At 42.0% G+C, this 27235-nt stretch overlaps 1 protein-coding gene across 1 annotated transcript in view; it reads right to left on the bottom strand.

The window, feature by feature from the left end:
• TRABD2B (TraB domain containing 2B) overlaps positions 1-27235 on the bottom strand; it is a 383471-nt gene that overhangs the window by 11711 nt on the left and 344525 nt on the right. The window contains exon 6 of the mRNA XM_039483378.1: positions 13205-13474. Within this exon, the coding sequence (XP_039339312.1) occupies positions 13205-13474 (270 nt within the window). The remainder of the gene's footprint in view (positions 1-13204; positions 13475-27235) is intronic.

The raw sequence follows: 27235 nt of genomic DNA, 5'->3' as shown, positions 1-27235 counted from the left end.
CCATATTTTTCTCCAGACTTTTTTTGTGCAAGGGTCCAATCCTGAGCCCAAAACTCAGGACCTCCAGTGGAGTTTGGGGTATGAATCCCGTGTCTGGAACACATCCTAATTTAGCACAATTGTGACCAACAGATCAAACATTAAAAAGTATGTACGTAAAAATCAAATTTCTTTTCCATTTCTAGTACCTTACAAGCCTCTGAAAAAAAAGTAACACAAAAGATAACAGAGGATTCTGCTAATTGGTCCTCTGTTCTAGGTGCCTGTAGGACACTGTTCACAGACATCAAGGCCCAGATCCTTAGAGTATCTCTACTCTGCAGGCAGGAGGTGTGATTGCAGCATCTGTAGACATACCTGAGCTAACTCTGAACCACTGTGTTAGGTGTTACACGTACCCCTAGTCCCTTCCCCAAACAGTTCGCTGCCCCAAAGCCCTGATCCTTCAAAAGCTTATACAAGCGCCAGCCCTCGTGTAAGTCTTTGCAGGATCAGGGCCTGAGCAGGCAAGACAGAAAAAGGGTGGGTGAGAGAAATACAAAATACAAACAAAAGATGGGGAATGGAGGCAGAGAGAAATTAAACATTTTGCCCAAGGACACAGAATAAATCCAGCAGAGTCAGGACCTGAGCCCAGTTGGCAGCCCTGTGCCTTCACCTCAAGACCATCCTGTAAGTAGAATTCTACTATGCAGTCTGGGGGCATGCGCACCACCTAATTTAGTGTAAGGGATATGATTGTTATAGCTTGGCAGCTACCAGTTCTTACAACCAAATCCGAACCAAACACTTCATTTACCCCATGCCAGACAGACCTGACAAAACACAGTTGCAGCAGGGTTATACTTCAAGCAAAGAAACTCTCAACATTATGTATATGTATCATAGATTATTAGGGTTGGAAGGGACCTCAGGAGATCAGATCATCTAGTCCAACCCCCTGCTCAAAGCAAGACCAATCCCCAAATGGCCCCCTCAAGGATTGAACTCACAACCCTCAGTTTAGCAAGCCAATGCTCAAGCCACTGAGCTATCCCCTTCCCCCCAAGTAATTAATGGAGATAGCCTATCTCCTAGAACTGGAGGGGACCCTGAAAGGTCATGGAGTCCAGCCCCCTGCCTTCACTAACAGGACCAAGTACTAATTTTGCCCCAGATCCCTAAGTGGCCCCCTCAAGGATTGAATTCACAACCCTGAGTTTACCAGCCTAATGCTCAAACCACTGTGCTATCCTTCCCTTCTTAAAGGATAGATGCCATGCAAGTACTAGAAAACAGAAATGAAAGAGATATTTCTGTATAGGGTCCATACCAAATTGTGTGTCTGCATTTTCATTCCTATTAGCACACCGAGAAGGAAGGAAGGGAAAATGTTCTTGCATTCCTGAGTAGAGAGTAACTATACGTACAAAAATCTTTGCAGATCTGGCCTCTAGCTTGATTAGTTTCACTCATTCACCTAGCTGGAAATATTTAACCAGTAACAAATGCAGAATTTAGATTCAGAGACTGCTCAAAATCCTCTACCAGAAAGACACAAATGTTCAATTCTAGATGTTTATTTGTCTCATTTTGGAGAAAAAAAAAGAAGCTTTGCTTAAGGTAGTTTATTGCTGAAAGCAGTGAAGAGAATACAAAATGTGTTGCCTGTTTCTTCATGCTCCTGAAAGCCAGACAGTTGTGTAGGCTAATTTCTAACCTCAGAGAGACATGCAGAAATGCCAGTCAAGTCAGTGACAGTTCTGTAGACAGATCTGAAAGCACAATTTGTGTGCACTTGACCAAAACATGAATAGCTAAAAGAACAGGAGTACTCATGGCACCTTAGAGACTAACACATTTATTTGAGCATCAGCTTTGGTGGGCTACAGCCCACTTCATCAGATGCATAGAATGGAACATAGTAAGAAGATATATAGATACATACAGAGAACATGAAAAAGTGGAAGTAGCCATACTAACTGTAAGAGACTAATTACTTAAGATGATTAATTAGCCTCTTACAGTTGCTTCTTACTATGTTCCATTCTATGCATCTGATGAAGTGGGCTGTAGCCCACCAAAGCTGATGCTCAAATAAATGTGTTAGTCTCTAAGGTGCCACGAGTACTCCTGTTCTTTTTCGGATACACATTGACACTGCTGCTACCCTGAAACCTGTCATGAATAGCAAAATCATCCATGGACTTTTGGAGAATTATTTTTTTAGGAAATTTGTACTTCTGTAGCCTGCCCTATTTCCTACTGGAGAACCATAAAATATCCTTTTTGATTGAAGGTACATTTTATGAAATCTGCTTGATATTGCCTCTTATAAGTGCCCACTGTACACAGAAGTGACATCTAGTGGTTAGAGTGGGAGACTGGGAGTTGGAACTTTTGGGTTCTATTTCTGCCTCTGATTTATGCACCTGGTAACCTTGGGCTAGTTACTTAGGACTGTATTGTGGCTTCAAGGAACAGCTCTGCCCAACGGCGATACAGCCTGTTCCTCCCTCACCTGCAACACTCAACTGGTTGATGTGGGGTGGGGGACTTAAGGTCATGCCTCTGATTCTTTGGGCAGATGTGTGCACTATCAGAAAGAAAGAAAGAAAGAAACTTTGTCTCTAAGTGTAGATACTGCACCATATACTCCATGGTTATCAAAGTGATGTAAATCTCTTAAATGATGACAAATAAAAAACAATGAGAGTTTTCTTTAGATTTTTTTTTTAAATAAAAAGTTGATAGCTCGGCGTATTTCTTTGATCACATTTCAGCAATGCAAGTTTCTCAAGAACATTAGGAAACTTAAGCCCAGTGAAACTAACAGAATGAACAAAAAGTAGCTTTGGACCCATAGCCTGTTTATCATATGAAATCATGGCTGTGCATCTCTTTAGATATGTCTGGAGAATAACAAATGAACCTTGTAGTTTTATAAGGTGAAAGACGTTATCACCCCTAGCAGGCTGCCAAATTTGGTGTATTCGCGTGATCATGCTAGAGTTTAAGACACGTGTCAAAGTTTTCCATATCTTGTTGTGATGCATGACAGAATTCTAAACTGAACACATGTTTTACTGTCTTAATTAATACACTGTGTGCACTTTGACCAACCTGCTAATCCAAGAAGCACTAATAAAAACCAGGAAAGAAACTATGTCAACACCATATCACAGACTACAGTAAAAAGATTTGCCTCTTATTCATATTGCGCTGAGTTATGCTATGCCATTATTCAACTTCTGCAAAGATTCTATACACCCATCACTTTTACCAGGATACAGTAAATATCAAGCACAGATATTGGGCCCAATCCTGCTTTCAGTTATGCCAGTGCAACTTCATTGACTTGTCTCATTTTATACTTAAATGGTACTGTCCCTGTGGCACAGATTGTCTTTTTGTTCTCTGTTTGTACAGCACCTAGCACATTGGGGGGTCTAGATCCATGATTAGGGCTCCTAGGCACTCTGATGATGATGATGATGATGATATTGATGATAATAATAAATAGTGGGATTGCATCCTGGTAATTGACACAAGAATATGTTCCTCTGACAACAATCTACATGGTGAAATGCAGTAAAGACAAGTGCACCGTACTTAAGGAACTCAACTGCACAGCTACACAAAAGGGAATAACTGGCTAGTACTGCTGAAAAGGATTTGGGGGTTATAGTGGATCACAGACTGAATCTGATCAGTAATGTGCTGCAGCTGAGAAAAAGACTAATATCAATCTGGGGTGTATTAACAGAAGTAGTGTATGCAAGACACGGGAGGTGGTTGTCCTGCTCTACTCGACACAGGGGTGGTCGCAGCTGGAGTAGCGTGTTCAATTCTGGGCACCACACTTTAGGAAAGATGAGGACAAATTGGAGAGAATCCAGAGGAGAGCAAAAAAACCCCTAACCTCTGAGGAATGGTTAATAAAACTGGGCATGTTTAGTCTTGAGAAAAGACGACTGAGGAGGGACCTGATAACAGTCTTCAAATGTGCTGTTACAAAGAGGACTGTGATCACTTTTCTCTTTGTCTACCGAAGGAAAGACAAGAAGTAACAGGCTTAATCTGGAGCAAGGGAGATTATGTTAGATATTAGGAAAAACATTTTAACTCTAAGGGGAGTTAAGCTGTGGAACAGGTTTCCACCATCACTGGAGGTTTTTAAGAACAAGTTGGACAAACACCTGTCGGAGATGATTTAGGTTTACTTGGTTCTGCCTCATGACAGGAGGCTGGACTTAATGACTTCTCGAGGCCCCTTCCAGCCCGACATTTCTATTAATCTATGTTAAAAGGCTCTTGTATTAAGGCTGCCAACTCATATGATTTTAGGGTGAGTCTCCTGATATTTGATGTAAAGCCTCAGTGCCTAGAAGTCAGGTGATCACATGAGAATTTATCTATCTGAAGCACCTACATCCCAGCGCCTTCACTATTGTTGCTCGGCACCTCATGGTCTTTAATGTATTTATCCACACAACACCCCTCTGAGCAGGGCAGTGCTAGTCTCATGTTTGGCAGCTAGGCAACTGGGAAACTAAGTGCACATGCAGGTCATGCAAGAAGTCTGCAGCGGAACAGGGAACTGAACGCAGGTCTACTGCCATGACCAATGGACCATCTTTCATCTCAGATTTCATTTAAATAAAGTAAGTTTCCATAGTTGCCGAGACCAGCTTGAAAATGTGGCCAAAATGCACCCTGATGGCTCAGAAACCAGAAGGGCAATGAAAAGAACCCACATGAACTATTTAAAAAAAATTAAGCAAATTTCACAACTCTTTGAATATTCAGGATATGGCCATAAACACAGAACATGGAATACAAGAGGGATTTTCAAACATACTCACTGTTGGCCTAACAGTACTGCCACTGAAGTAAAGGAGTTTTACCACCAACTTCAACAGAGTTTTACCAGCAATGCTTTGGAAAACCCCCCCAGACATTTTCAAAGTACAAATATTTTGATATTATCAAGTATAATTATGAATTACTGTATCTACAAAGGAACTTGGTACACATGACTAATTAGTTTCTCATAAAAAAATAATAGATGATTGATTCCTGGTCCTGATTGGGGATTATATTCTGATTGATAAATAAAAGATAATAACTAATAAAAATGAATGCTTTTACATAACACCTTTCACCTGAAAAACTCAAGTGACTAACAAACATTAAAGGGCCATTAAAGGGTTTGCTGTCTGCTGTGTGACTCAGAAGCAGCAGGATAATATCACTACGGTGAGTAGAGCACGGCGGGAAAAGGTTTTCCTGTTCCATCAATATTTTTGAGAGTTCAAATTTGTTTTCCCTTCTTGACTCAGGACAAAACGTGAAAAGCTGAAAATGATTCATGAATAAGGCTGCGAGTCTGTCATGGAGGTCACGGATTCTGTGACTTTCTGGGACTTCCATGTCTTCTGTAGCAGCAGGTTCGACTAATACCAGAGCTGCATCTCGGGTAGCCTCCAGGCCACACACTGGCTGCTGCTGGAGCAGTCTCAGGCCACTATGTGCCCGCCCTCCGTAGCAGCAGTGATGGTCCTGGGCCACGTTCTGCCTCTCCCCCTCCCCCCCCCGAGCACCAGTAGTGGTCCCGGAAGGTGTGCTGCCGTCCCCATCAGCAGCGACAATGGTCCTGGGCCACACACTGCCACCCCCGCCCCCTGGAGCACTAGTGGTGGTCCTGTGCCACAGGCCACCACCACCCCCAGCACCAGCAGCGATCCCGGGCTATCCCCCCCCCCAGCACCCGTAGTGCCCCCGGGCCACCTCCTGCCCCAAAGCACCCGCAGCTCCCTGGAGCCCCCCCTCCAGAGTACCCACGGAGCCCCCCCTCCAGAGCTCCACCCACAGAGAACCCAAGATTTAGTCAGGGGTATATAGTGCAAGTCATGGACAGGCCATGGGCCATGAATTTTTGTTTATTGCCTGTGACCTGTCCATGACTTTTACTAAAAATACCCGTGACTAAATCTTAGCCTTATTCATGAACTGAAAAACTGATTTTTTTTTTAAGTTTGGATCAATGGAAATGTTTTGTTTAGATTATTTCAAAACGTTTTTTTCCTTGTCCAATAGAAGTTGTGGGGGCAAGCAAGTTAATTAGTTTTAAGAGAGAGCTGGACCAATTTATGAGTGGCATTGTATGACAGGGTTGTTTGTGATGGGAGGGGGCATCCCTGGGTGTTCCTTCTAGTTTATGTCTTATGTATCTAAAAATCTCATGATTCAGGGCTTCAGCCAGTCTCCTGCAAGGGTCAGGAAGGGATCCCCCCAAGTATTCTCTCTCTCTCTCCTATTGGTCTCTTACATGAGTAGCTTCAGGAATGGCCATGGGGGGAGATGGGACATTGGTTGGGGATGGCCAGTGTTCTGAGATGGCACAGAGTATTCTCTCTCTCAGGTGCTTGACTGGCCGTTTCTTGCTCACATGCTCACAGTCTAACTGATTGCCATATATGGAGCCAGAAATTCTTTTCCCCCCAGGTCAGACTGGCAGTGACTCTGCAGGTTTTTCACCTTCTTCTGCAATGTGGGGTATGGATCACTTGCCAAGGACATCTAGGTATATCTCACTCAATCAATTAGGTCACAGTGGGGCCTTGGTCACTGGTATATATCAGTCTCTCCTATTCTCTGCTTGTGACACTTGATCGTTTAGTCTCCTCTGGACTGTAATACTTTGGTCTAATTTTGGTTGTTGGGTTTAGTGTGCGGGTGCTGGAGGTCAGACTACATGCTCTGGTGGTCCCTTCTGGCCTTTAACTCTCTGACTATTAATTTCTTTCTTTTTATTTCTTTGGTTTTATCCTTTTTCAGTCTCATTAGCTTAAATTTCTAATCCAAAAGTCATTTTGAACTGGAAAAGAAACATTTTTCATTTTAAAAGTTCTGAAACTGTTTTCCTTGATGTTGTTTTTCCCTTGACTTGGGCATTCACATCAAACCTGATTCTGTTTCGTGAATTTCAGTTTAGACCAATCAGCATTTCTCAACAATAAAACAATTCACTGAAAAATTCCCGACCAGATCTAATTGCAAGTCATCCTGATGAAGTTGGTGGGACCACTCAGAGTAAACATGATTCCTAGCAGTCTGTGTTTTCCAAAGCTAAATCAGGGCTTGATCCAATAAAGCACAGACACATCTTTAAGCACATGTGTGCTTGGCACTATGTGCAATGGAGGTATGCACATGCTTCAAGTCTCACTTCCTTACTTTTAAATCAAGAAAGCAATACCATCCAATCAAAATCCCACATAACTATTTCAATGGGACTACTCACGAGAGAACAGCAAACAAGATTTGGCCAGGAACTTCATATTTCATTTCATAAAAAAAAAAGAACTCCTTAAGAACAAGTGTAAGAATCTCCAAGTCACTCAGGAGACATTTGGAAGCTGATGTTTACACTGAACTGGTTAATAGCTGGCTGCATTTTGTAGTCACTTGAATATTTGTTGAAAAGCAATAATTAAAGCTTATTATCTAACAAGTCAGAAGGAAATCAAGCCAATATCCCTTCTTGTTTGAGGGCACTCATGGATGCATCACGGTGATATCACAAAGTTATCTGAAAAGAAAAAAATATCTGGGGAGAAGGAAGAAGGAAATAGTGGACGAAGAAGTATTTAATATTTAATCAGGAAGTGGACACAAGTTGCAGTAACTTACTTAGGTTACATACTGCAGTGAGATAGAGGATCAGATAGTTTTGTTGCCCCTTTATGATGCTCTGGAGGTAACATGGCCTCAGTAGAGGGGGAATTTCTAGGTGGTGCAGGGTCAGGGTAGCAGCTCTATATCCCCACCTTGCAGTTCCTTAGTGCAGGGAGCCTGAAGGAGGCATGGGCTGGAAAGGCAGACATCATACGGCCCTGTGGGTCTAGCACCCAGAAGCTGGGCATCTTCATTCTGTAACCAGCTTGTGATCCACTGCTCATGACCCACTGTGGACATAGACCAGAGGAAGTCCCGCCTCAAAGATCTCTGACAGACACCAGCCCCATGGCTCCTGATTGGCTCCCCACCCTATATAAACCTACGGGGTATTCCAGGAAGTGTTTAGGCAACAGTGTGGATTCCCTGTAGCTGCCGCAACCATTCCTTGCTCCTGACCTCCTGGCTTTGACCTCGACTTGATTTGTACTTCACCTTGTGACTCACATCCTGAAATCTGACCCTTGGTATCGGCCCTGGCCTGGAACCTGACTACGCACTCCTCTGCTACTCCCTGCCTCAGGTTTGTCCCTGCTCCGACCCTTGTCCTGACTGCCTGTGTTGGGTACCTGACAGGCCTGGCTCAAGCCTCTCTGTTCCTGGCTGCTGGAACAGCTCGTTGGAGTCACAGGTAACTGGCCACAAGTCAGAGAAGTCCCAAGGCTACTCTCTAACTAATACTGGGGTCTAGACAGGGCTCCAGCCAATCTGACAACAGGGGAAACACAAACCATAAAGACAGATTTCAGAGTAGCAGCCGTGTTAGTCTGTATCTGCAAAAAGAACAGGAGTACTTGTGGCACCTTAAAGACTAACAAATTTATTTTAGCACGAGCCACCATTACCCCCTCTCCATTTCCTGTGTTGAGCATAGATTGGCTGGAACAGAGAATGGAGCCCACAGTGTCCATCAGTGGCTATGCATCCCTTTAGCATTCACTACACTAAACAGAGAGACGGATGGAATATTTTAAACAAACAAAACCCCAATGATGGAAATTTCAATCTCAAAGCCACCGTATGGAAGAAAGTCATCTGTCCACAATTTAACTGTTAGACTTCAAAAGTGTCTTGGTCTCCTAAAAAGAAAAGCAACCTTCTCTTTAATGAAACTAAGTACTATATTTCAGCACTGTGTGTTGTGAAAAGGAAATAATTTGGATTCATTTACTGAAATTTACCTTTCAGATGCAGTTAAGCAGAATTAAAAGTTTGTACAAATTGACAGCTTTCTGTTTTCCATCACTACATTGTCTTGAAGGAAAGGATAACAGACTAACTGGCCTAAATTCCAGCCCAACTGATAAGGTTCACTATATGTGGGCACGATTAGGGTAGTTTATTGCACATTGTCACTCTTCATTCATCACTGGCTTAAAGTTTTTAGGCTGAAATAGCTGTCACTTCGAAAAGAAATGGATGTTTGTAATGTTACTGCATTCATCTGGGGTTGAACATTCACCAACGGGCTATCAAGGAAATGCCATTCCCATTTGTGGGGGAGGGATAGTTCAGTGGTTTGAGCATTGGCATGCTAAACCCAGCATTGTGAGTTCAATCCTTGAGGAGGCCACTTAGGGAGCTGGGGCAAAAATTGGTCCTGCTAGTGAAGGCAAGGGGCTGGACTCAATGACCTTTCAAGGTCCCTTCCAGTTCTAGGAGATTGGTATATCTCCAATTATTACCTTTAGGGGGTTGGACTAGATGATCTCCTGAGGTCCCTTCCAACCCTAATAATCTATGATTTATAGTGGGATTTTATTTCATTTTCAGCCAATAACAGACCTGCAGTTCCATGGCTACATTAGAAACACTTAGTCCTTTCCTTCTTCTCTGACCAAGTCTCCTCCCCGCTTCTTAAAATTTTCTACATTTGCTCCCATTTTTCATTCTGCATGAAGCTGAAGCTTCTACTCACCTTCAATGCACTCCACACCTCCACCCCATTAACATCTCTTGCTCAAGGCTCAGTGAGGCTGTTAATCACTGATTTGCCCCTCACTGTCATTCTGCTCTACCCAGTCCTTCCTTCTCGCCATCTCATTTGTCCTTTCACTTCCTCCAGACTCTCTGCCTTCTTCCAAATTATCTCAGCACCTGAAATAGTCCGCCATTCACCAACCTCCCTGCCTCTTTATCTGTAAGGAACTTCTAAAGATCCTTCTATTCTATAAAGTGCTCAAATGACAATGTCAACAGCCAACGGTGTATATAGTCTCTACTGTCTTGTAGTATTTTTTGCTTATGGTTTTAGAGTCTAAACCCTTAAGGGAAAGGACCTGGTCTGTTTGTCATTCAAACGCCTACAGCATAGTGCCATGTACATTTATTTATTCTTTCAATTTATTGCCCTAAACATATAATCAGTAATTAACTATCTCTATTAGAAGAGGAAACTAAGTTGACAGTGTCAATGGAAACAGTAAAACTCTCCCCATCCTACTGAAGCTGTGACCCATACAATGCAATCCATCCATGCCCCCGCTCCCCCGAAACTCCCCCCCTTTCCCCGCTCCCCATCCCTGCTAAGGTAGCTGAACTGCTCAACATTTTTTCATCAAAAATGTAGTTTTGTGGAAATCAAAATGTTTCATGCAAAGAAACAAATTTAAAACAAAATGAAGATTTCTGAAAATTGAAATGAAACCATTTGGTTTCATTTCTAATTACAATTTTCATTTCATTTTTGACAACCAGCATTGCCATTAGAAAGGGAAATTTTAATTTTGTTTAAGGTTTTTTTGTTTAAAAAATAATCAAAATTAGCCATGACAAATTTTGGAATGAAACTGTTACATCTGAAATTTTTTTGATTGAAATAAAATTATATTTTTCAACCCCCACATATGAAATAGTTTGGCTTTGTAACAAATCTTGGCTTTGTCAGAGAAGCAGGGGTAGGTGAATTCGAGATCTAGAAACCTTCTACCAGAACACCCTGATGTTATACAAATCTAGAGAATATTAGTTTGTCTGTGACAGCTGGTCCCAGCTCTCAGGATAGAATAAAATGAGAGAGACAATCTCTAAAATAAATAATAATAATGTATGACAGTAAATGATGACTCATCTTTATTAGACTATTTCAGATGGTGGCTACAGCCCCAGAGCAGACTAGAAATACTGTATGACTTAAGGCCTTAGTGGAACCATTAATTATGGATTTCCTGGCTTTTATAGGTTGAATTCAGACCTTTGATGTTCCTTTAACATTGTTCTCATTTGTTCATTTCCTTTGTTTCTGTATTGGAAGCTTAAAAAAACACCCTAAGATTTCCATGGACATGTAGGAGATGGACTTTTAATCCACAGTCCATAAAAGCCCTGCAATTCATGGCTCATAAAGTCCTCTAATCCATGGTCAATAAAGCTTTGGAAAAGAGCTCTGAAACATAGTGATTTCATAGTTCAGCGGGGTTCAAACAAGAACTTTTAATCTGGTTTAAATTTGCATGCGTGCTCCCCCACTCACAGATTTGGCTTTGAAACTCAACTGAAAATATTGAGGTTTGAAAGCTTTGGATGGAAACCTACTGAGTTTTACATGGTCTTCATCTGAAATAAAAATGACACAGGTTCCCCTTCCCGCCCCAACTTATCCCAGGTTTCGACACCTTTTCCTCTTGCCAAGTTTCCAGTGTATAACTTAACCTGATAATAGGGAAGCTAGGAAACAGCCATGAACTGGAAGAACATTCTTGGTATACTGGGCCAGAGCCCAGGATGGTGTAAAATCAGCATAGCTCAGATGGGGATCTAACCCATTTAAATTATCTTCAGTTAAGGAGTCAGGTTGGCCTCAGAATTATTCTATTGCACCCGTTCAGGGAATAATCATACTACAGACTCTAATAACTTACAGTCTTATGTTCTACTATGGCCAATGGGAATGGAACCATTTAAAAAATAACACCCTGTACAATGCATAGCGCTAGCCCCAACGTGCAGTTGATGCTGATGAAACAGAACTGCCAAAAGCACAATATGCAGCAGCTGTTTTGTAAATTTCAATACCACATCCATTTTATTGGGAAACCAAAGCTTCCCATGAGCCTCTGATTTTGGATTAACAGTTTGTAATTTTTTTTTAAACGGAAGTTGCTTTAGAATTGTAACAGCACCAAAAACATCTGAAAGCACTAAAGCAGATTTTTTCCCCCCTTCTCCATTTTAGGTCTTTGGTCTCTCACCCAACCCCACATATGCCTCCTTAGAAACACTGCCGCAAAGCAAATGTTATGCAAAGTCTTGTTCATCGTAGGCTCCATGAGCCAGAAAACTGACATTTTACCATGTCCTCAGTCCTCATCGAATGGAAAGGAATAAAAGGTTCAGATTCAGATGAGATCCTGTAGGGGTAGTAAAAAGCATCATTGCAACACTAAGCTGGGGAACTATCCTTTTCAAAACCATTTTTGGAAGCAATACTTGTTATAAATAAAAAAAAGGAACAGCCAATTCCATCCAGCTGTTTGAACTCATAGCTACATAGCATAGCAGGTATCCTGGCCCGTTAGCCTGAATTTATAGATAATTCAGGAAATGTGGCTAACACCCATGCTCCAACCAGATCTGAGCCTTTAACACACCCTTTTGTCCCACGTGATGTTGAGCTGGGACAGGCGGTCCTATGGAATGCTGGGACACTGGAGGACTTGGTACCCTTCAAATGGAAAACAAAGAGGTTGCCCTCCTCTGGGATAACTCAGATCACAAAAGCCAGGACTGAGTGCAAGAGAGCTGGGGACAAAGTGGCTCCATCTGTGGAACAAACTTCCAGATGAGACCGGGAAAATCCAGACTCTGACCATCTTTAAGAGACACTGCAAAACCTCCCTCTTCCAAAGAGCCTTTCCACCACAGCACAGGTCACATTCAGAACAGTGACACCCTCACCTGTCCATACACCCACCCGAAATAGGAAATAAAACCTGTATCACCAGTAAATCAACCAATTACAACCTAAAATAGTTTGAAAAAACCTACAAAATACACAAATAAAGAGAAATACCCCAAGCACAGTTTTCACCCCAACACAGGAGAAGTACCAGAGACTCCATGCTATTGCTATCAATTTTAGATGGAAGGCCGTCAGATATTACTGTGATGGGTACCAGTATGTAACCCTAAGGCGGACATCTATATTGATAGATAAGTAGCCAGTTCCAAATAATGTTTGTTTCATTTCCTTTGGTGTGTTAGCTGGCCTGTATAAACCTGTATTTTAAACCTCATCATGCCAACCTCTCTCTTTTCCTTTCCAGTTTTGAGCCAATGTATGTATAATAGCTTAGCCTTCATTCTAACTCCCATATTCCCCCCTTTATGCCTGAAATATATCATCACACATCCCAGCCCCCACTCCTTACCCCCAGAGTCCCCTCATGACTCATGGTTTGTTACATCAACCAATCAGTGGGAGTCAACAGTCAAGTTTTGAGACAATGAGGAGGAACAAGATGCTGGAGTAATAACAATGACTCACCTGTCTTCTATTCGAACCCACAGGTCATTGAACTGCCTTTGGCGATGGTGTTTGTGCTGCTTCTTATGCCATTTCTTCTGACGGCCAAACTCTTCCAGCTGGCTGATGCTATCTGGTAGCAGGAGGTGAGGTGGAAGGCTGTCTTCTTCATCTGACTGAAGAGGCATAGAAGTGGGAGAAGACACTGGTACATGCTCAAAAATATGGACAGCAGATGCAGCTGTTCCTGAGGACCCCTCTGAAGAAGGGCTTGTGTTCTTCGTCCTTGAGCTGCAAAACACGTATAAATGTAATATGTGAATGGGTAACCAGCCTAACAAAAGTCTGATAGAAAGAACTATACCAGCCAGTGTGAAGGTACATGAGGAGGTGAAGGGCTTTTCCTAAAGCAGGTTGGGAATTTTCTGATGAAACGTTTTTTCCCCTCAGAAAACACCAATTTGCCAAAAGAGAAACTTTTCATGGGAAAGTGTCAGTTTTGACACATTTTTCAGCTTGAAGAATTTTTGGAAAGAAGTTTTGAAATCGTCAGAGCATTTCATTTCAATACTTTAGAAAGGAAAAGATTTCTGGCTCAAAACATCTTTTTGGTGAAAAAAACTGAAAGGCAATTAGAGTACAAAATTAAATTAAAAAGGTCAAAATCAAAACAAAAGGTTTTGAAATGATTTAAATGAAATAGTTCAACTGATCTGAGAACTTTCTCCCCCCTCCCTCCCAGGTTTTCATTTGACAGAAAAAGTCAAGATTTTGACTTTTCATTCCTGCACAGGAAAAAAAAACAAATAAAAAATGTTCAAGGGATGGGAAAACCTTTTTCCTCTCAGGTCTAGCTTTTACCTCTATGCAGTGGTCAGGCACAACTGTGGTACTTCCCATGCCTGATGATATAAGATACCTTTAAATAATAATCTCTTCAATTGAGGAGAAAAAGGTATCGCATGATCCAATGACTGGAAGTTGAAGCTAGACATAAGACCATAAGAACGGCCATACTGGGTCAGACGAAAGGGAAACTTTTCCTAACTTAAAGAAAAATTCACATTAGATTTGAATGAAGGTTCAATTGGGGCGAGATCGAATCTTCACCTACCACAAGAGTGGTCCAAAGGGGTACAGCTAGAAAAAAGTGGCACAAAATGTATAATCAGTGTGGGCTGCAAAACTATTCGTATTACACCGAAGCTATGCCTTTTCTGACAGAAACAGTTAAAGCCCGGTTAAAAGTTTTGCCTCCTGAGTGAAACCAGTGAGTAACAAAAAATTCTTAACTTCACTGGTGACAATTTACAGAATGTGCTTCAAAGTGAAACCACATGTTTCATTAGGGAACATTTTGTTCTAGTCCAAAAAAGATTCATATCTACTACTATTAGTAGCTAATTTGTTCTTAAATCTATTAAGACAGCACTGAGAACAGTCAAAGTCACTTTCCACTATCTCACATTGCCCCTAAAAGTCTTTCCGATGTCACTCATCTGCTGCTAGGCATTTATTGTTGCTTACAGAAGACTTATTAATAAAGGCACCGTAACTTTTTGTCATTCAATGGCAACAATAACAAGACTCTTCAAAGCTCAATAATGCTTCTACACCCAACAAAGAGGCTGCTCTCACTAAATTCTCTAGGTTTGTTTTGAATTCTACAAAGATCTGATATTTCATGTCATTTCAAGATTTCGGTGAGCCAGATTCTGACACCTTTAGTCACACCGAGTAGCACTTTACTCCATGGAGTAAAGTATTACTTAGTATAAGGGCATCAGAACTTGTCCCAATGAGATTCCGCTGCATGACTCATGTTGAGAACATTAGTAACAATATTTTGCACTTCTGTGGGGTCTTTCATTGAAGAATCTCAAAGCTCTTCAAAAACATTTATTAAGTTCCCCAAACTCATGCAAGGTTGTAAGAGATAGATAGGGAATCCCTCTACTCATTGTTAAAGCAAAGCTATCCCCAGAGGTAATGTGTCTAACAACATTTTAAATATGAAATGGCAGAACTACTAAATATGGTATGTAACCCATCGCTTAAACCAGCCTCTGTACTGGATGACGAAAGAATAGCTAATATAACTCCATTTTTTAAAAAAAGATTCCAGAGGTGATCCTGGCAATTACAGGACGATAAGCCAAAATTCATTATCAGGCAAACTGGTTTAAACTATAGTAAAGAACAGAATTATCAGACACATAGATGAACACAATATGTTGGGGAGGAGCCAACACAGCTTTTGTAAAGGGAAATCATGCCTCACTAATCTATGTTCTTTGAGGATGTCAGCAAGCATGTGGACAAGGGTGATCCAGTTGATTCAGTGTACTTGGACTTTCAGACAGCCTTCATCAAACTCCCTTGACAAAGGCTCTTAAGCAAAGTAAACTGTCTTGGGATAAGAGGGAAGTTCCTCTCATGGATCAGTAACTGGTTAAAAGATAGGAAACCAAGGGGAGGAAAAAATGGTCAGTCTTCACAATGGAGAAAGGTGAATAGTGGTATCCCCCAAGGATCTCTACTGGGACCGACCACTGCTGTTTAACATATTCATAAATGATCTGGATAAAGGGGTGAACAGGGAGCTGACAAAGTTCACAAAAGATATAAAATTGCTCCAAAGCAGACTGAGAAGAATTACAAATTTGTTCTGACCTTTTCTCTCTAATGGGCTATGGATCAGTCCCTAAATCCTCAATGTGCCACTTTGAGTATTTATGCTCATCTTACTGTGACAGTAACAGGAATAAAATAGTAACATACCAGTGTGTCTATATAGTGTCTATATAGTCATACCAGTGTGTCACTAAGCATAGTAAGCACAGTTATATTAAGAAGATGCCACAGAGATACATGTGATGCAACGGGCTAGCCAGAGAAGATGGACTCAAGCAGGGTGAAGGCAGGATGCCAAGAAGTGATGCAAATGTACCTAATGAGGTCTGAGGTTGTCAGATACAGTGGTGAGGGCACTAGCCTAAGGTTAGAGAGACCTGGATTCAGTTTCCTGCTGCACACCAGCCTTCCTGTGGGATCGTGGTCTCTCTTATGCCTCAGGTCCCCATCTGTGAAATGGGGACAATAACACTGCTCTACCTCCCATGGCTGTTGTGAGGATGAATACATTAAATGTTGTGAGGAGCCATGCAGCTAAGCACCTAAGAGAGATAGCGTATGCATATACATTAAAACTGAGCTTTGCCTCATAGCTGAGTTAAATGACATTTTAGTAGAACTTTTCTATTGATGGTTATTTCTGCATCTCCCAAAATGTTTCCAGTATTCTGAACAATCTGCAAAAAGGTCACCACAATAATTTCTTAATGCGACACCTGGCCAGTACACACCAAATAAACTACCATATATGCTCATTTCTACAAGGAGAAAATTTGGAAGTGCAGCTCATGCATGGGGAAGTTCTCTGGCCTGTGTTATGCAGGAGGTCAAACTAGATGATCACAATGGTCCATGTGCACCTTGGAATCTGAATGGTTTCTCAAAGGTGCACTGAGACATCAGAACCCAGCATTTCTAGATTTTGTCACCTTTTCCCTTGTGTCAAGAGCTCATAATGTTCTGAATTCCTAGAAGATTGGCGCTGGTAGAGAGGAAACTTTGTAGGCTGAAATTCTGGAAACCCTTTTCAGAGAGTTGGATGACCTATCCCTGTTAAAATTAATGGGGCAACCAAATCTCTTTGGTAGCTTTGAAACTCTCAATCGTAATTCCTTCCACCACTGTTACACAACCCATGGGTTGTAAACTCGATATTTTGGAACATTCTTCAGCAAGAGGATAAATAAATAGTTGAGCAATTACAAAATTTTGTAACCTAAAGAGGGTCATAAACCTAACCACTCTCATTTTTAGTGTCTGGTGCATTGGGACCAGCTGAGTTGTGACAGCTGTATATTACATTTGGTTGATATTTGTTCCATTACTTTTGAATCACTAATCATCTCACTAAGACCTAGTAGATCAGTGTCTGCTTTGCACAGTTAGATCTGTGACATATGACCCTTCAAATACCACTGGAAAATGGCCCCCAGGAATGACAATGCTAGAAAATAAAATACTGTGAATCTGAGGTGGAAATATATCTCTAGGAAAAATGGCCATAAACTCAATTATTTGTCATGGCTCTCACTTAGAAATGGAAATATAATCAGGAGACCATTCAAGCAAAAATAAAATAATAAATAAAATCCCTAAAAATTGGATACAACAAGAATAACAAAAAGCTAGTTCAGCAAGTTTTAATAGCATAAGAGTGAAAATATTTTGAAACTGATTTAATAAATTCTAGAGATTATGTTTTTTTTCCAAATCTGGTTATTATCCCAAACATATTTAACCAGAAATGTAAACAAAAAATATAGTCTAACAGAATATGAAAAATTAATCCAACTATATAATATGAACATTTGTAAGCTATTTTGTCAAAACATGGTAACCCTCATGTCAATCAATGGGAGTCTTCCTGCTGATTTCAAAAGGCTTTGGCCCTACATGAAGGGTTTGCACATTTCTTTATTTTCTGATTTTATAAACAATTTATTTTTAAAAAGAACTGGCTGCATTTAGATTACAAGTGGAGTGAGTCTGCCATTAGATTCACTGATTGTTGGACTGGTTCTTTTCCTATTACTCTGGTTTCTCTCCATTCTTAGCTTCGTTCACTTGCATTAGCAGAGTCATGTATGTAGTAGGTAACCCAACGTGTAGATTTTTTCTTTCTTTCTTTCGTCATTATTAACCAGGCAATTTTTCAAGGTTCTTTTTAGGGACAGGGAAGAAATCAAGGATAAGTTTTGATTTTCTGAGACCATGAGGTATTTTCCCTAAGAACAGTCAGAAAATTCCACACCTACACACAAATGCTCCGCACGTGTCTCATGGGATTTCCATGAGGATCTTGACACACCTCCAGGTTTGAAGGGCCCACCTTTACCAAACCTGCCTCTTCCTGTGGGATGATCTGCAGGAAATTCTGAAAATTGAAACTCATGGATCTTCTTGGACCATGGATGAGTTTCCCACACCAAGAGCATGACCTCCTGACCTTACACAATGATTCTGTAAACCAAGGCCTGAGGAATCATGAAATCAAGGTGATAGAAGGTGGAAGCCTATGATTACATTCTCTTTGTAGTTTAGCTCCCAGGATATAAGAAACATTGATTCTTCTGGGCTTGATTCTTCTGGAAAGAATTAGTCTTTTTAGTTCTGTAAAACTCTTGGTCCAGACAAGAGGTCCCAGTGTCGCATTTTGCTCCTGGTAGCTTTACTGCTCTCAATTTTGTACAAGGGTTGATCAAAAATGGCCACGTTGATATTTCAGGTTGAGATTAATCTGCTTCATTGCTCTGCTGCCGGAGTTCTCGCTCCTATTCTCTGGGCTCCTTGCTTGTAGCTATTCACCTTTGAGTTTTAAATCATCCTCAGGCCGTACTAAACACCTAGTGCAGCTGTCGACAGAAAAGTGGGTCTGTAAAAGTAACATCCTGGTGTTCCATATATAACCTCTCTCAATCACTCCAGATCTAATTTGTTTGCTTCGCTTCTTTTCTAACTGCTGGTGCAACAAACTCAACCCAAGGCCTGAAAATCCAGTTGGGTTCTTTCTGCTTGCCACATTGCTGCCACCGGAAATGATTCTGCAGTTAGAAATTAGACGACAGTTGTGTTGAGGAAACATCAGGGCAGAGTAGACTACCACTCACTTGCCCAGTGCTGCTTTGGATTCCTCAGGGTTAACAGTAATAGAAACCACAGGTGAAATCCTACCACTGTTAAAGACAATGGCAAAACCTCCATTGATTTCAATGGAGCCAGGATTTTTGTCCTGGTTTTGCGTGTAAGTGAGAAAATATGACTCAGAGATACAGACTACAAAATTCACCCCAGCCTATGTCAGTGCAATTGCTATTAATTTATGAAAGGAAGCAGGTATGCTCAACACTTTTACACATTGTTCTGGACATAAACACACTTTAAGCTTCAACACAACGAAAACCCAAGACCAGTTTTCCCTTATTTTACTGAAGTATTTATATTCCCTAAGATGCACAGAGGACTTTTTAAAATACAGCTTGCCAATTTGCTATATGCATCTCTTCTTTTTAGTTTGGGTGAAGGAAACTCCTGACTTGCAAAGCTGCCATATTCTCCCTAGTCCTTCCAAGTCTAGTGATTTTCCTCTCTGTTTCTTTATTTTATAGATTAACCAACAAGATGAAAGATTTCATTTCCTCAATAGGGAAGCTGTGGTAAAAGCAAGGAATGTCTGATGTGGCAGTTTCATCTCCGTGCCATCATTCCATTGCTACGCACAGTGTACAGCCAAATTCTAGCTAATATCATTTTATTGTATCTGGATTCTCATAAATTCCAGTTTGGGAGTGTTTGTCAAGTCAAGAAGTCTTTTCTCACTTACACGTCCTTCATCTTCTGCCCGCATGCCACAGAGGCATTGGGATTTTCCCAATTTTTCCTCCTGCTGTGCTCTGTGTTCACCATAAAGATTCAGCGATTAAACATTAGCTGACAACTGTGTTAAAGAAGCATCAGGCCAAGTAGATGGGCACAAGAATGTCAAATCGAAACATTCTGAGATTGTTGGATTCCCTCCCCCCCCAACAAAAACAAACACTTTGGCAAAACCAACATGAACTTGTGAAATGCTCAAATTGCATTTTTTGCTGAAAAATGTTTTGGTCATAACATTTCCCCCCGCCTCTAGTTGTGGTGTAAATGAGAATAAGATCTACACAGTATTTAGTGATTTCTTAGGACTTCTGTACTCCGTGGCCTGAATTCTCACGTAAGGCCCCTTTACACTGCTCTGGAAGTTGTTATTGAAATACACACCCCACTTAAGGCCCTCTTACACTGCCAGAGCTATATACTCTGTGAGTGACTCCGGGGCTGGAGCACCCATGGAAAAAAAACAGTGGGTGCTCAACACCCACCAGCCACCCGCTGATCAGCTGCTTGGCAGGCCCAGCCAATCAGCTGCTCAATGGTCTCCACCTATCAGCTATTTGGTGGCAGGCGGGAGGTGCTGGGGGGAGGGGATGGGGCATGGACAGGAAGAGGTGGGGCTCTGGTGGAAGAGGTGGAGAGGGGGGTCTTGGGGCAGAGCGAGGGTGGAGCGCCCACCCTGAAAAAGGAAGGTTGGCGCCTGTGCAGGGCTGTGGCCTTAGTGCAAATGAAGATCTGGCTCCTAGTATAATTTTGAATTGGAGTGGAGACTGTACATGTCTGATACTGGTGCTGTGGGATGGAGGTGTTGGAGCCACATGGTCGTCCTGCTTTTCCAATGTCCTGCTACCACCCCCCAAACCTTGCTGAGAACAAGAGGCCATACCAGAGCATGCAAAGGGGGTACGGAACCCCACCACAGGCTCTCCAAATCCTACCCCCAGCATCCACAAGCACACCACTTCGATCGTCAAAGCTGTCCTGGAGTTTTCCACCTGTGTTGCTTTGACAGAAAACACAAGTTTCCACAACATCAAGATTTTCTGCCGGAAAATTTCAACTTTGCCAGATTGTTTTGATTGTCTGTGGGGAAAACCAAATGAAATACTTCTTCAATTTGATCCGAATTGAAATATTTTGGTTTCTTGAACTGACCTGAAATGTTTGGTTTCCAGTCAGTTCAGCATTAAACTGCATCTCCCTGTAGTGTTGTATTGCCTCATGGGAGTTGTAGTTCAAAGGTCTGGTGTCCCCATTCTCTTCTATAGGCTGGGCTCCCTGGCTAGAGAACATTGACGATGCAAAAAAGTTTCTCTGAGTGGTGTGATGGATCACGGGAGTCACATGACTGCATGTGCATCATGGGACATATATTCCGGCCAGGGAGTCCAGTCTGTAGAGGGAGCTTGGCAGCATCAGAGCCAAACTACAGCTCCCATAAGGTAATGCACTACCATAGGGGGGAAAAGTTGAAAGTTGAGCTGACAAACTGAACTATTTAATCATTTCTGAAATTTTTTCAGAACATTTTATTTCATGAACAATGCTGATATTCCAAGTTTTTGTCCTGATTTGATACACAAACAAATGCTGAATATGAGAATTTTCCATGAGATGGAAATCTATTTCACTCAGAGCTCTCTATGAACATGGAGGATTGGAAAACATTGTTGTTTAAAGTTGAAGATTCTAGTTTTACATTTTATTAAACAAGAACATTGCTCTCAAACTTTATTCCATCCATTTTGTCTTTTATGGCTTGAAAAAGATTAGTAGCAACAGAGAATATACACCTTCTTTCCTTTTAACATGAGTTTTTAATACTCAGATGTATTACTTTAATAAAGAAGAACAGTGAATTTATTTTTGGGTTATGCGATCACTACTTCCTCTCCCTATGAGCTCTCAGAGCACTAACTCTCAGTGTTAGTGAGGATGATGTCATATTAGATAGCGGAATTTTTCTGATGCTGGACAATACCATTCATAGTACATAGTTCACTATGTTTTAAAAGTCATAAAACTCACACCTACAGTGCCTAATCTGCCAAACTGAGGTCCCCCAGATCCAGAGTTAAAATTTTGGGTTGCGAGTTTGGTTCTGTTCCATCTCTAATTTCACGGCATTTTGATGGTAGGTTAGGCATTTCTGAGGAACTAGAAATGGTGACCAAAGTGCCATTATTTTGTTTTAATGATTATGATCTTGAAACTTGCAGAACTGAGAGCAGGACAAATATTCAACTAACCCTTTTCTCTCCCTAAGTGCTAACGACAATCTAAAAATACTAAGCAAGATTCTACTCTCTTTCACTCCAATTTTATACCAATATAACTCCACTGACTTCCTTGCACTGTGCACTGTACTGCAAGTACATAGGGGTAGCCAGGCTACCTTTGGAAAGTCAGTGGTATGTAAAGCAGGTTTGGGACTCAGCTGTCTGCCCTTTCCACCATTGCATGCTGAGCAGAGGAAGGCCATTTCTCCAAACTACCAGTGCGTGTGTTAGTGGACCCAGGACCATCTCTAGGTCTGTTGCCCAGTTTCCTCATTTGTGAGTTGTTTGCTTTAATACTCTTGAGAGAGAAACATCTGCATGAGCATAAATTTACCTTCCCATCCGAAAAAGAAACTCCAGATTTGGGCCCTGATTCAGCAAGGTACTGAAGCATGTGACTAATTTGAAGCACATGGAGTAATCCCATTGACTTCATGTTTAGGTTGAGGGAAGATAATTCCACAGCTGCTTACAGTGGCCAGATGTTTCTGGCACTTGCCACTGTTGGACACAAGTCACTAGATCAGTGATACTCCGACTGAGGCTGAAGAGCTGCAATGGTCTCTTTAATGTGTCTCCTGCAGCACATGATATTAAAATGCTGTCAATTTAATTATTAACCAATCTAAGTTATTAACCAGTCAGTACTATGTTATTAACCAATTGTAATAATACTTGGTCAGTCATTTTGCTGTGAGAATAATATATACCTAAATATTTCCCCTGTCATACTGTTTAATTCACACTCCTGAGGCTCTTTTGGGTAATGTTGATCACTAATTTGGCTCCTGAACCACTGAGATCTGAGTATCGCTGCATTAGATGGATCACAGCTCTGATCCAATGCAGCAATTTCTGTTTTAAGTACCTTGCTGAACCCAGGTCTTTAAACTCATGGGATTAAAGATGAGCAGCTTTCAACTCTGGAAGAAGAGAGACAGAGACCACTATGATTATGTAGCAAGCAGCAGGTTGGAATCAGATACCCGTCAGAAAATCCTGACATCTGAGTTATGCTAAATCCACTTTTCCAGCCCATAGGGAAAAATACTTACACAGTGAAACATCCTATCTGCTGAGCTAAAAATAGGGATTAAATGAATCCCTGCAGAAATGTTGCTGAAGCCCATCTACATCTTTTTATCGCTGGACCTGAGAGACTCAGAAAAGAACAAGACAGTTATCAAAAATCCTAGACAAGTGTAAGAAGATGACACTTCAAACTGTCTGCAGGCAATTCTACTTTAGAACTCATTCTTGAAACACGGGATCACAGTGCGCTGCCTAGCAGTATGTTGTCTAAGCCAGCGGCTGTCAAACTTCATTCGTTAACCCACCACCATCTTAAAAAACTGTTGCAAGGTGAATGGATGGAACTTCAAGCTCATGTACCACCAGTGGTGTATGAACCACAGTTTGGGAATCCCTGATATAAACTCTCTTTGCCTTAAGGTCCAAGGCTATTTTATCAAACCTAAAGTTTACTGATTTTAAATACTACATACATCACAGGCTCCCTTTCTGTGTTAACACAAACTCGCTAATTGCACAGTGCAGTCACACAACACACAAATATCTTTCTGAATGAAAAAAAATCATTCTTCATTAAAATTCCTGGAAGAGAAAGCAGATTCATGTCTGCCAAGTTCTTGAGAAAAAAATACCTGCTTTATTCTCCTCTTTAATTAGAAATACAAATCTACCTGAATAGAGCTTAATACACAAGTTGAGTGGCTGGCAAACATTTTAGATCATGGTCAGAGCTATCGGCAATGGAAGACTCATTTTTAATGATTCTGATTAAATCAGATTTTATAACCTTGCTGTGAAGCAGAGGCTCCCAAACTGGGGGTGGGGGGTCACCATCCCAAATGGGATCGTACCATGAGCAGATGAGGTAGAGGCGATTTCCTTGTTTATGGAGGATGCCATTTTGCTCTGCACCCTGTGACCTCGCATGTACTGTGCCTGTGAGGTCACAATGCATGGAGGGCGCCATTTTGCTCTACAAAATGGCATCCTCCACAGAGCATGACCTCGCATGCACTGTACATATAAGGTCACACTGTGGAGAGGATGCCATTCTGTAGAGCAAAATGGCGCCCTCCATGAGGCATAACATTGCACACACAGTGCGGGTGAGGTCACTCTGTGCGGAGGATGCGATTTTGCTCTTTGCTATCTGGGGTCCTGGCAGGAAATACTTCATTAAAATTGGGTAGTGCCAGCAAAAAGTTTGGGAACCCCTTCTGTAAAGTTATGTGGCGTCCCCATGTGCCCCTTTGCAATGTGGTGTGGTCCTCCATTAATTTCCCACCATTGGGGCAGTAATGGGTTTGCTTTAACAGCCCGGGACAAGGAGGAGCCAACCCACACTAACAAAATAGCATTTCCCCTTCTAATAAGGTTTCAGGACAGAAGCAATTACAATAAGCCGTTAATTGGGACCCTGGTGCAGAATTCCCAAACTTCAACTCCACAAAACAAAGTCTCAAAATCAGGTTACACTGGTCTCCTGGAGCCTGAGAGAAAAAACACCACCCTCCGCAGCCTTCACAGCTTCTACGCCCCTCTCCTCCTACTCAGCTGCCCGTTTCTGTTTAAATAGCCAAGTCCCAGGGCAGGGAAGGTCTTCCTTGATTACCCCCAGGCTGCCAGCCACAGCCTGGCCCTTAAAGGGGTGGTACGCTGCTTCACACTTGCTTACAACATACACCATTAAACAAGCTCAGGTGACACGGCCCTGATCTTGTTTCCATTGATGTCAATGACAATGCTGCATATTGACCATGATTGGTACAGGATAGCACCCTATGATGGTGCTTCTGACTGAGGGCCTGATGCTGTAAGGTCCTAAGGTGCCTTTCAGGAGCTCTCTCAACTACCAATGACTTCAGTGACCTGACTGGGAGTTGAGAGTGCTCAGCACCTTGCAAGAGGAACTCAGAGCCTAAAAGGATCAGTCCCTTACACATGCTGTTTGGCTTTTCACCAGAAGCAGGTCAGACGCATTCAACAAGTGGGTATGTTAGAGACACCTGAGGTGCTGGCTAACACCAGTGCCTGTGGCTTAGTGTCACACCATACTTCAGCAATGCACAGGGCTCCGCTTTACTTATTTGCAAGCAAAAAATGCTTTTCCTTGTCACTGGCACTGATCCTCTTCTCACTCCCACCAGTTTTACATCCACATAACTCCTGCCAAGGGGCACCAAGAACAGCTCAGAGCCGGGTGAAGAGAGGCTGTGAAAAGGTGGCTTTAAGCCAATCCCGAGGCTAGCCCTGGCTGAGCATCAGGCTGACCACCAGAGAGCTGCTGTAACTTGCGCTGTCCAGCAACAGCAGCCAGGGATCACTGGAGTCTCATCCTATTTCCCTTGCTCACACCCTCAGCTGCAGAGTGCTGGGTGGAAGAGCACGGTTGGAGCCACTATGGTGGCTGTGGCATGAGATAATATTTTTGTACTGGGTGGTCCTGCCATGGGAAAGCTTTGTGTTGGTAAAGCAATGCAAAGCTGCCAAGATTCAGGGGATTATCAGGAGCATTCACTGATGCCACTCTGGATTAGGGTGACCAGATGTCCTGATTTTATAGGGACAGTCCTGATATTTGGAGCTTTTCCTTATATTGGTGCCTATTAGCCCCCTACCCCCATCCCAATTTTTCATACTTGCTATCTGACAGGTTTCAGTGGTAGCCGTGTTAGTCTGTATCAGCAAAAAAACCCGAGGAGTCCTTGTGGCACTTTAGAGACTAACAAATTTATTTGGGTATAAGATGAAGTGGGTTCTAGCTCACGAAAGCTTAGGCCCAAATAAATTTGTTAGTCTCTAAGGTGCCACAAGGGCTCCTCATTTTTTTTTTACTTGCTATCTGGTCATCCTACTCTGGGTTCACACCAGCACCATCCAGGGAGCTGTGTGCACTCTGAAGCTTGCATTCGCTGAGGAAAAAAATGTAATCAGACAGGAGATGAGAGGGGACGGTGGAATCTTCACTGAAGCTGTTTGACGAGAATGAAAGATACCCAGCTCATGATGTGTTTTTGAACAAAAACAACATCTCATTATCTCTGCTTGGAGATGCAAGCAAGCGAGTTCAGTTTTCTTCCTGTGAGGAAAACCCTCATACTGCAATAAACGAAACATCGGGCAAATGAAAACCACTTGTGGTGTCATTCTCTGGAGCCTATGATGTCAGTTTGGAAGCATCCTCCTTGCAGTGCATGTGTTTTTTAGCAGATGTTTGTTTGATTGAAAATGCTTTATCCAAGTGCCAGTTATCTGAGCAGGTGTCTTGGCATCTCATTAATGGCACCACTTAACTGCTGAAAAGCTGTGTAACATCACTCCCAACAAGTCTAACGAACACCAGGGTCTAGCACTGAAAATATGACTGGCACTTGGCTTAGTTTCTAGCAGTCACGCTGCTGAGCTATCAGACTGTAGTACAATGCCAGGACAGTTTGGAAGCTTCCTAGCTCAGATTTCTTTTCCAACAGTGCACGGCATTGCCTCTGCTAATCTGTTTACGTAACATCGGAAAACAACGTTTGTTGGGTGATGAATGGCTTTTCATGTGAAATTTTTTCTCTGATTCCAGTCAGACCTCTGTATCTCACAGGGTTTTCTTAAAGTAAATTGTAATAATAAACTGGCATCACTGTCCCTGTTGGACAGAATTAACTCAGTGTCCCAGGCCCTATACTATTACCCGATGAGGGAGATTCTCTTGTAGCTCAAGCGATAGTAGCATGGAGGATCTGAATTCAATATTTACCACTGTAACCCACTATTCAATGTTCACTACACTTTCTCAATCCACACAGGAAATGATTCAGCAACATCTGTCAGTTCGGGGACTTAGGTCCAGATTTTTAAAGTCATTTAGATGCCTAACGCCCAGTGCCTCAATAACTTTAAAAATCTGGCCCTTAGTTCTTTAACTCAAGATGTAGATGCCAACAATGAGCCTCCTTCCCTCTACTTGAGCCACCCCTTCCATCCTGGGCATTGACCTCCATCAGGCTGAGAGAGGACACTAGGACCCCAAGGTTTCTCCAGTTCCTTCATTGCTGTCCAGGAGGTAGAGGCAAGGCCACTCAGGTTTCAGATACACAAAGCCCCAGCACCTAACCCTTGACAGAGCTGTCAGCTAAAATCAATTCCACAGCGCTAGTGGAAGTGTGCTTCGTATAACAACTGCCATCGTGATAGGCAGCTGGTATATTTGATAGGCAACACTGAGAACTCAAACAAGAGAGCAGCCAGA

The sequence above is a fragment of the Mauremys reevesii genome, linkage group 8 (genome assembly GCF_016161935.1).
Source record: "Mauremys reevesii isolate NIE-2019 linkage group 8, ASM1616193v1, whole genome shotgun sequence".
Classification (NCBI taxonomy): domain Eukaryota; kingdom Metazoa; phylum Chordata; order Testudines; family Geoemydidae; genus Mauremys; species Mauremys reevesii.
This window is presented reverse-complemented; position numbering and strand designations above follow the sequence as displayed.